Source organism: Passer montanus, unplaced genomic scaffold (genome assembly GCF_014805655.1).
Source record: "Passer montanus isolate IOZ18808 unplaced genomic scaffold, ASM1480565v1 scaffold38, whole genome shotgun sequence".
Classification (NCBI taxonomy): Eukaryota; Metazoa; Chordata; class Aves; order Passeriformes; family Passeridae; genus Passer; species Passer montanus.
The window spans coordinates 8,610,888-8,621,284 of record NW_024368596.1 but is presented as its reverse complement, the minus strand read 5'-3'; the positions used below and the strand labels follow the sequence as shown (position 1 = coordinate 8,621,284).

Sequence of the window (10,397 nt, the reverse complement as noted above, 5' to 3'; positions counted from 1 at the left end):
TCAAAATCAGGAGAATTTACAAGCAACTTTCTTACATATGAACACTTAGGCCAAGAAGGGAGATGTTGGAGCAGGCAGCCACTCCAAACATAAGGGCTTTTGTTCCACCAATCTCAGAGCTCTGAAGGAGTTTTCTTTTTTTTATTCTTTTTTTCTTCATTTAACTCTGCTGGCCTGCCAGCTGGGTATGAGCCAGAAGGGTTATCCAGTCAGACCCTACTGCGATATATTTACAATGGTAGTGCATCTAAGGTTTGTTTATTTCGGGATTAAAATTCAAATGGCTAGAACCATTTAAATAATTAAAGGGCAATCAGAAAATGCCATGAAACCAAACAAATCAGGAAAAGTCATGGAAACCATCAGCAATATTTAATTCAGAAATTCTCTTTGTTAGGGAACTTTGCTGAAAGAAAACAGCTGGATGTAGTTCAACCCTCTAAATTAAAAACAATCTAACAAGGTCTACAGGGATAACTCTTTCAGCTACATATTGGAGACCAGATTCACTTCTACCAAGTAAAAGCAATAGCACTCAAAGCTAGAAAGGAAATTCCTCAGAACTGAGGTAGTTTCTAAGTATCAGCACATTTTCCAATTCCTCGCAAGGCAACTTAGCTATTTACAATTCATTTTTTCCCACACATAAATTTATAATTTTTTCAATTTTATGGTTCCATGATTTATTTTCTAAAGAAAAATAATCTAACCAGAATATCCCTAACTCTACTAACATCATGTTTTAATAAATAACTGGCTACTTCTAGTAAAATTAAGCCTCCAGGATTATTTATACCAGCCAACAATACTCTGTCTTTATAGCTTTGCAGAAATTTGGTGTGAAAATAAAGTTGAATATAATGCTGACCCTGAGCTAACAAGTAATTAATGCTTCAATATAAAAATAGAAAATTATCCTTTATGACACAAGGGTGGAATAGAGCAAACCTTTTCTCTCTGGATTGCTCTCCTGCCCAGATCCAGGCATCCAGCCAGACCTAAAGGCTATCCAAAGCAGGAAGAGACGTGCAGGATAATTCTGAGTCTTTCCAAAGATGTTGCTTTTGCTAAACTCTTTTAAAAATTATTTCATCTCTTTTCTTAAAAATATACATTTCTTTTATTCATGAGTTGCTGTTCACCACAACATTGTTCCAACTCCAACAGCACAGGTAGAGAGAGGAAGGTGTCTCAGGTAGTGCTGAAAAGCTACAGGTGCTGGGCATCAGACCCCAGGAGACCAAACACACCCAAAATGAGGCATCTTCAGCCCTGCCAGCTCCTGCTTCCATGTACCTGCAACAGTGCCTTCTCTTCTGCCCCCATCAGAGAGGAAACAAAACTCTTGCAAAAACAAACCCAACCCCTCCCCAGCTGCCCTCCCACACAGGATTCCTTAGAACCAGAACCGAAACCATTAAAAAAATCAATGCAGCACTCAGCTGACAAACGTGCAGACAAGACACATGTTGGCACTTGGAGCTGTGAGACGACAAGCTGTTTCCAACCGAACAAGTTTAATGCCTCATTCCCACGGGGGATGCACGTTGGGAACTGACCCACAGGAGTTACAGCTGATTGCAAGGATCCCGGGCAACAAACGACAACTCTTCTCAGCGTCTGCAGAATGGGGATTCTCTGTAGTCCCTTCCAATTTAACCAAACCTCCTGTAAAGCAAGCACAACCTGCTCCTGGCATGGATGCCCTAAGCAAACGGGGCCCTTGGCACGATGACCAGTTCTGCCTTCACCTTCTGTTTTACCGCATAATAAAGACAAATGACTTCCACTTCTCTCCAGATAAGGCAACTAACATAATGTGGATAAATGGGAAGTTAACTACATGAAACATTTTCTGCTTGTTGGGCAATTATTTTTTCCTCATAAGATAACATGATAAATAAAACCTGCTTCTGTACAGATATTTCTCATTTCAGAAACACATACTTGTTACAGGCCAAGAGAAGACCCTGGGGTTTTTGTTTTCATAAGAAATACAGTAAAAGAAAAAAAAAAAAGAAGTGATAAAGACACAAATGCAGAGCTAACTACAGGCTTGTATATACATTTTTGTTATCCACCTCTAACATGGACTCTTGGTGAACGGGATAGACTGGTACTTCCCATTCCTGTTATTCCCAGGATAGCAAGGGAAAAAAAATAAATCAGTATCTTAAAATCAGTGGCAACATAGTAAAAACTGTACACTGTTGTCCATTAACTTAAAAAGCAAAGTCTCTAGATGGTATAAAAGTGAAAGCAGGTGCCTTCTACCTTTGATAATAAAAGTCTTTTCCCCTCCCCCTATGCTGCACAATTATCTCCATTGTCTTTGCATGGCCAAGAACAAAATGCTAAGGAGCAAGGCTGCTTGTGATAGACCACTTCTGGAGGCAGCAGAAGTGTTCACGGTCTTGTCGCTCTTGTTGGAGCTGCCGGTGACCTCGGTGGCGTTGAACTCGAACTCCGGGGAGCACTGCTGGAGCTCGCAGCCGCTGCCGCTCTCCTCCCCGCTGCTCTCCTCACCTGGGGAAACAAACAAACCCCTGCTGACCTCCTCTGCTGCCCGCACAAGACAGCAGGGGGAAAAGGGAAGTGTGGCTGTTCTGGTGTTTGCGAGAGGTAAGCGTGGGTCGGCTGGTTAATGTGATTTCTACCGCAGTTGTCATGTCTGGGCGATGGTGCAGTCCAGAAAGTCAATCACATCCTGGGCTGCACCCAAAGCACTGTGAGCAGCAGGTCGAGGGAGGGGATTCACCCCCTTTACTCCACTCATGAGACCCCCACATGGAGTTCTGTATCCAGCTCCGGGGCCCACAGCATAGGAAGGGTCTGCTGGAGGGAGTCCAGAGGAAGACACAGAAACACCCAGAGGCTGGAACACCTTTTCTATGAGGACAGACTGAGAGAGCTGGGATTGCTGCATTAAGACAAGGACTAACGGTTTTAAACTAAAACAAAGTAGATTTAGATTTGATATAAGGAAGAAATGGTTTTATGATGAGGGTGGTGAAACACTGTGGCACAGGCTGCTCAGAGAGGTGGTAGATTCTCCATCCCTGGAAAGACTCAAGGTCAGGCTGGTTGGATGGGGCTCTGAGCAGCCTGATGTAGTAGATGATGTCCCACCTCATTGCAGGGTAATGCAATGATGATCTTTAAAGGTCCCTTCTAGCCCAAACCACTCTATGGCTTTGTGGAACACCCCTCCTCACACAGCCTGTCGGAGCAGCCAGTTCCCACCCTCCTCACTAACACGCTTACCCACAGCTGAAGCTTAACCAGCTACCCGTGTTAGCATGAAATCCAATTAAAAGGGAAAAAAGAAAAAGCAAAAGGCAAACAACAGCAAACATACTTATGTCGATGAAGTCGACATCGTTCCCACTGTAGGCATTCTTCAGCTTGTTGGTCATCACCCGCAGGGCCATGATTTGCCGGCGAATCACCATGTCTGGCTTGGTAATGTCCACTTCAACCTCTGGGTTATTCACCTGACTTGCCAAGCCATTTCCAGTCACTGCAAAGTCATACCTGAAAAGAAGAAACCATTCCTGCTGGTACCAGAGCTGCAGCTCGGCAGGGTCCCGACGACACCATGGGGACTCTGCTATGCCACCCCTGCTTTCAGTCTGGGTGACATTCTGAGCCCAACAGCATCTTTCCACATGCTACACCTCACACAGCCCCTCTCACCCCATCTCCCTTCCCTGCAATCTCTGCAGCATGTGGAATGAAGCACTGTTTTCATTTACACTGTGCCACATGGGCAGCGGAATGACAATTTTCTCCCCAACTTGAAAGGAAAGGAAGATCTGGGGTTTATATTAATAATGGCCTTCAAAAGCATAAATCAGCTTGCTGCAGGCTGCAGAGCAACACAAGGTGCTGAGATGCCTTGATGCCAGTTAGATGACACTTTTGGGAACACAACCTTCAAGACCATAGTTATCCCACAGAAACCTATAGTAACTTTTGGAGGCAAGAGCGTCATTCTGACTTTAAGTAATGGACCTTAACCATCAAGCTGGGATATTGAATGTGTGCTTCTCACCACGCAGACGTGAGATGCAATTTCCCTAATAACCCCAGCAGGAGAAACATCTGTGATGCTGAAGATGAGATCCTGCAGCCCCATACATCAGAGGAGGGGAGAGCCAAGATGCTCAGCTTCAGAAGGTGCACATGCTCAGGTCTGAACACATGTACAGCCTCCTGGTTTAAAAGAGAGACTGAGCAACAAAACCCAACAGAATACGTTTCCTGACACAGGTATTTGGAGTATGATCTTATACAGCAGGGATAGGACACATTTCCCTTTCCTCCAGTTACCTGTCTTGCTAGAAAGATCAGTTTAACAGAAGAAAACACTACTTTTCTCAGTTATGATGCCAATATCAGTATCACAAGAGAGAGAAAAGCCTTTAGCACAGACTACTGATCCTGGACACCAGGATGTTACCATACTCTGAAAAGCATGCTCACACCCTGTCCTATATATGGGAGTGACAATGACAATGACAGTTGGTGGTGACAGTTTTGTTATTTGTGATCAACATTATATGTTTGAAAGAAGTCTGAGACCAAAGTAGTAGAAGACTGGTGGTGACAGTTTTGTTATTATTTGTGATCAACATTATATGTTTGAAAGAAGTCTGAGACCAAAGTAGTAGAAGACTACTATTTGAGTCATGGAGAAAATAGTAAAGCAAATTATCTTGCCCAACCGGTGTAGAAGACTACCAAACTTCTGCCTTATTGGAGTAATAGAGAAAATAGTAAAGCAAATTATCTTGCCCAACCCACATAGGATATCCAGCCTGCCCTGTCTCCTTGCCAAGTGCTGCCAAGTCTCTATCTCCCCTTGATGCCCCTCTCCATCTCTCCTGCACACACTGGAGGGTACCTGCTATAAAAAACCCCTAGAAGCTGCTGATAAACAAGATTTCAGGAGGCAGAGCCACTTCTTGTCACATACACCCAAAACATTGCCCTAGCAAAGTATGGCAGAGTTTTAGGCACACACAAAACAGTGCAAAAGTTATGAGGTCTGGCTTAGTGCTGTGGCCCAAAACTATCAAGGGCAGAACCTGCTTTTACTTAGAAAAAGTGCTGGAAAACCCCAGACAACTGCTTTTTTGCCTTTTTTTTTAATGGAACATCTTGGATTGTGCTTATTTCTTCAGTAAGCAAATAGAAAAAAAAAGGAGAAACTTTTATTTCCAAAATAAAAGTTAAACAGTTACATAAACCATATGACAGAAAAACTCTGGCTTACTCATGTGTTGGCAATTTCTTCCTTACAAGCAAAAAAACCCAGTTTTGTAACTCTTTTTTCCATAGAAAGTGTGAATGAAACCATTGGCCCCCTCGTACCACTGACCTCAGCAGTGGAGAAGGTCTCCACCCTCCATCACCCCTGCCCTTGCTCGACAAAGAAACCAGTTCCTGGTGGAAACACCAGCTGGGGGCACTGGGGCAACAGTGCTGTCAGACAACACAAGCACCTCTGCTCTGTGGCTGGGATACAGGATTTTGTACAGATCATCTTCCCAGTTCCATGAACAACTAGAAAGGGGTTTAAGTCCAAGGAGAGATGACCTATGTGTGCCTACACTCTGTTCCCTCCTCTAAAAGAAACCCCCTTGGACAACACTTTGGTGTTACATTCCAGCCCTCCCATCTACAAAAACAAAAGGGACAATGGCAGCAGCCTGTCTTGGGCAAGCGGGGATCACTCCTGTAGGAAAAAAGGGTTCAGGGAGAGGGATCAGGACACAGGGAAAGTCTGGGGTGAGAGGGAAAGGGTTAACCAGGGGCAGCAGCATCACCAAACCTGCTCTTGGCGCTTCCATTCCAGCATTCATTCTCATTGACAGTGCCTACAGACATCTTTTCATCATTGCAAATGTTGCCAGGGAGAGATGACCAAAATTTTTTGGCTTGTTTCAGCTTCTCTTTCACATCAGTAACCTATTAAATAAAATAAAAAAAAGGAACACAAGACATAATCCAGAATACCAAACACTCAGTAAAAGTGAAGTTGGGATGCTTTTTTTCATCACAACAGACATGTACAGGCCAGATCTTCAGGCTGTGAGTTTTGATGGTTGATTTACTTTTTTAATACAAAATTAAACACTGCTCCTCAAACACATATTATTCATAAGCCAAGCTTTTAACACAGGCACTTCTCTGACATAGAAGCGCTGAGGTAATTAATGTCTAGAGCTATGGGCAGATTACACCCCTTAGAGAGTTTTAAGACAGCCAAGGAATATTAAGACAGCCTATCAATTAAAAAATGGTAAATTAGACACTGTGGTACCCCGTTATGAAGCACCTGTGTGGCACCAGCAGGACCAGGCACTCACCAGTCGGTCCAGGCTCGTGCCAGCAGCCGTTGTCGGTCGCTCCTCGGGGTTGTAGGGTCTGAAACGAGCAGTGAAACCACCCTCAGAGACAGAGCGAGCAGTCCGGCCTTGGGCAAGTGTTTTTGGCTGGCCACATCCCTGGAAAACCTGTGTGAGAGAAGGAAAGGATTTTATGAAGTAAGAGGTCACAAGAGCCTCCCTTTTCCAGGCTCCAATGCAGCCCCCGCCCAAAATAATACATTAGCTTTATATATACTTGAAAGGGCATTCAAGAAAAAACATATTAACAAGAATAGGGAAATAAAACACATTAAATAAAAAACAATCCCAAGTGTCCTCTTGGCCCATTTACCTTCTGAGACACCTGCATGCTGTTCTCCTGCATGTTCATGATTGCATCTGAAATTTTCACATCAATGGGGTCCATGACAGACTCAATGTTGAAAGGTCCCTCCAGCCTCTCTGCTACCAGCAACATTGAATCTAAGAGAGAGAAAACCAAAGGTTTGTAATGGAGGAGAATCTACCACACAGAGAGAAAAACTAAGGTTTTAATGAAGGAGCTTCAGGAATAAGAGTTAAGAGGATAACAGTTTGAGCACATGGACATCAACCACTGCAGTCTCACCTCTGCACAGCACACATCTCCAGGAAACATTTTGCTCAGTTCCCAGAGCCTACACCTTCACCAGGCACTTAAGAGGCTGCCAGCACCAAACCACAGGCTCATGTACATCAAAAGGCATCACAGCCTGCCAAGAGCAGCCTGTAATCAGCTCCTCCCATCAGAACAAGCATTACTAACACTCTCCTTTCCATGCTCATTTATTAAAGGTTGCCTTGTGTCATTTGTTTTTCAAGACTGCTTTCAAAGCCATCAGCTTCCTCATGCTGGTCTTGGGCACAAGGCACCAACATGCAAGGGTCCAAGACAATCCTTGATACCATCTTTCCCTTATGGAGAGCTACAGGGTTTTTCCTGCCTGGGGAAGCCAAGGGATTGCAGCTCCTAGCACCACGTGGACAATTTGCACAAGGAAAGGAGTCTGTGGGAGAGCAGGGTGAGTGCTGTGCATTCATGATGTATTTGGCACATCTACAAGCAAGGGGAGATGGAAAGTCTCTCAGCCAACACCAGGTCACTCCTCCTGTGCCGACACGCACGTCCTCATCAAATGCATCATTAAACACAGCAGCTACTGGACCATCCACTACTTCCTCTGGGAAATTATTACAGGCATTAAGGCTTCCACCCTGCACTGCATTTAAGCCCTCTCTCTGGTTCTCCCCTACAAGGTGCCTCCAGGAATACACCTGGCACTAAGCTCTTGTCTCTTCTCACCCATCACAGCCTTCATTTACTGTTGGCTTTCACTGTGGTCCCTCAACCCCAAAACATTTGCTGGTCTCCTCTCCTGCATCACTTCATGATGCTCTGCCACAACCTCATCATTTTCAGTTGCATGTAACTCCTCAATTTTTCCTAGCCAGAGTGACAAGGACAGAACAGCCCCTCTGGCCCCAAGGAGCTCCTCCCTGCTCCTAAGATATGCCTGGTCCCTTCCATTAATGAGAAATGGGCGTTTCACACTCATTCTATTAATCTTTCTCATGACATTCATCCTCCTCCTAAGCGCAGAAGGTATTTTGCACAAACAGAAAACTTCTGTAGGCTCTGGCTATCTGTTAAATCCCAATAAAGAAACTCTACATACTGAACAATTTAGTAATAGCTCTGCCTGAGTGCACAAGTCATGTTAAATAAACTACATTAAAAAACCCACAATCAATGAAAAATATAAAACAAAGCTATTTGAGTATGTAAAGTTATTATCATTATTATAAAAAACAACATCAAAACACAACAATTATAATAATAATCCAATATCATAACCCCCAACATGAATTTCAGATGCCTTCCTAGCCTGTAAATCTGCTTTTTAAAGAAAACTCAATATTCTAAAGATTTGCTGGGTGTTAGTTAAAGGACTATCATTCAATTAACCCCCTCTCACTCAGTCAGCTCAGCAAGGTGTGGGTGTTTAGGGAGTGAGCTCCAGAGGAGCTGGAGGCCCCAGGAAAGGCCCTCACTCTGCAGACACACAGCACCAGCATCAATGACAGAGCTGTTGCAGGGCATGGCTGGAATTTCACCGTCAGGGACTACAAACAGGTCTGAACTAAATGCATTTAAGAAAAAAAAAAAAGGAAAAAAAAAGGAGACGGTAATAACAAATGAAACAAAGAGTCTTAGACTGTATTGTGGTGGGGTCCAATAAAGTGATGCTTCAAATCTCTGAGTAATGACTGCTAGCATGAATATACCATTGTGCTGGAGGAGAGAAAAATGCTTTTGATGTGCTACCAAATGGAGACTTTTGTAAACAAGTGGAGCACAACTTAAATGTGTTCATCATTGTCAAAGCTTTTGGGGTTTTTCACGCGCATAAAGAACATCCCGGTGCAGTGTGCAGGAAGCTGCTCATTTCAAATAAAAATATTATGAGTAGACAGATAATAAAACACACAAAATGCACAGGTTTAAAAAAAAAAAAAAAGAAAAATCATTCCATTTTGTAACTACTTAATTCTCTGAGTGGCCAGGAAAGGCCACAGATCAATAAAGTGTTTGTGAAAGACTGAAAGGAAACATAAACCCCAATTCTTCTGGCTGTTTGGCATCTTTGTAAACTTTGAGCCGGGCAGGCCATCCACAAGACCATGGGAATGTAGAGCGAATTGGGTCCTTTGTTAGCAGGGGTGCCATGGCGTTCCATGTATCACAGCCCAGGAATGCAGCCTCTGCTTTGACTGCCGAGAGAGAAAATGCATTCGGCCTCCAGCAGAGCTGCCAAAGCTGGCGAGAAAAGATAAGGAAAGCAGTAATTGGAGTTGGGATTGATACTGGCAAGGAACACTGAACGAAATAAACTTTCATTAGAAAGGGGTGGGGAGGAGCAAGGGATGAGGGTGGGGGGGCTCTGCCTCATCCACAGTTTTGATTTTGGAGGCATCCTGCAAACTTTTACCTCCCAGCAGGAGCTGGCTGGTGTCCCCAGAGCAGTGGTTCCCTCTGGCAGCCCTGTGTGATGGTGCCAAGGCTGCTGGGGCTCAGGGTGATGCCCCTAGGAGGAGAGGCTCCTGCCCCAGCCCCAGGAGCCAACCTTCGGAGCAACTCAGCTCCCAGAAAAAGATTTGCCATTATGGGGAGCAGAGAGGGGTTGATTATGAATAACAATTATTTGTCCCAGCGCTCGTGCAAAGTAAATGATATTTATAAGCCACGGTGAGATGGCTCAGCTTTGCTTCACCAAAATCCCCAACTCTGTCAGAGTGAAAAATGTACCCGGCTCATGTATTACAAACACACAGCCTGACAAAGACTGTTTCTCCTCCCTGTGATGGGGACATAGAAGTGGATTTAGGTGAAAAAAAAAAAAAACAAAACAACCAAGACACACCATCTAGCACCATCCCTTAAAGACCCTTTTCCTCTTGCATACATTTGTCCTTGCTACTGGCATTGAGACAATCCTTGGCAACAAAGCACCTCGCTCTCATGAAGGAAAGCAATTCTTTCTCATTGTGCCACCAATAATCAGAAACCCACATCTTCAGCCTCACTGTCTGACTTGAAGAACAAAAGGCAGTTTTCAGTCTTAACCCCAAGATCTGATTTAAAAGGGGAAGGAAGGAGGGGGAAGACCTTGACCATTCATTAACAACAATCTTTTTTTTTTTTTTTAAGCGGGGTGGGGGAAAAATTCTTTGCACACAAAGTAGTACTCCAGATATGTATATGGAGCCTGAATTCGACATCTTTGAGCAGAGTAAACCTTTGTGGAGAAAAAAAAATCATGAAAAGGCACTGGAGATTAACACTGTTCATTCAGGAAGGCTCCAACCCCCCAACAGCCTGTTTGAAACAAAGTATACCCCTGTCTAATTGGTGTACAATTGTGTCAGGAATAGAGGGAGAAATAATTTAGATAGTTAAAGGGGAGAAAAGAGTACAATTCGGTC

General features: G+C 43.9%; 1 protein-coding gene across 1 annotated transcript in view; it reads right to left on the bottom strand.

The window, feature by feature from the left end:
• Positions 1 to 340: 340 nt before the first annotated feature.
• The window catches only part of GPC4 (glypican 4), a 66,921-nt gene continuing 56,864 nt past the window's right edge, over positions 341 to 10,397 (bottom strand). Inside the window, exons 5-9 of the mRNA XM_039717487.1 lie at positions 6,727 to 6,857; positions 6,375 to 6,521; positions 5,837 to 5,973; positions 3,359 to 3,534; positions 341 to 2,526 (exon numbers count right to left, since the gene is read on the bottom strand). Coding sequence (XP_039573421.1) covers positions 2,318 to 2,526; positions 3,359 to 3,534; positions 5,837 to 5,973; positions 6,375 to 6,521; positions 6,727 to 6,857 — 800 coding nt within the window. The 3' untranslated portion in view covers positions 341 to 2,317. The remainder of the gene's footprint in view (positions 2,527 to 3,358; positions 3,535 to 5,836; positions 5,974 to 6,374; positions 6,522 to 6,726; positions 6,858 to 10,397) is intronic.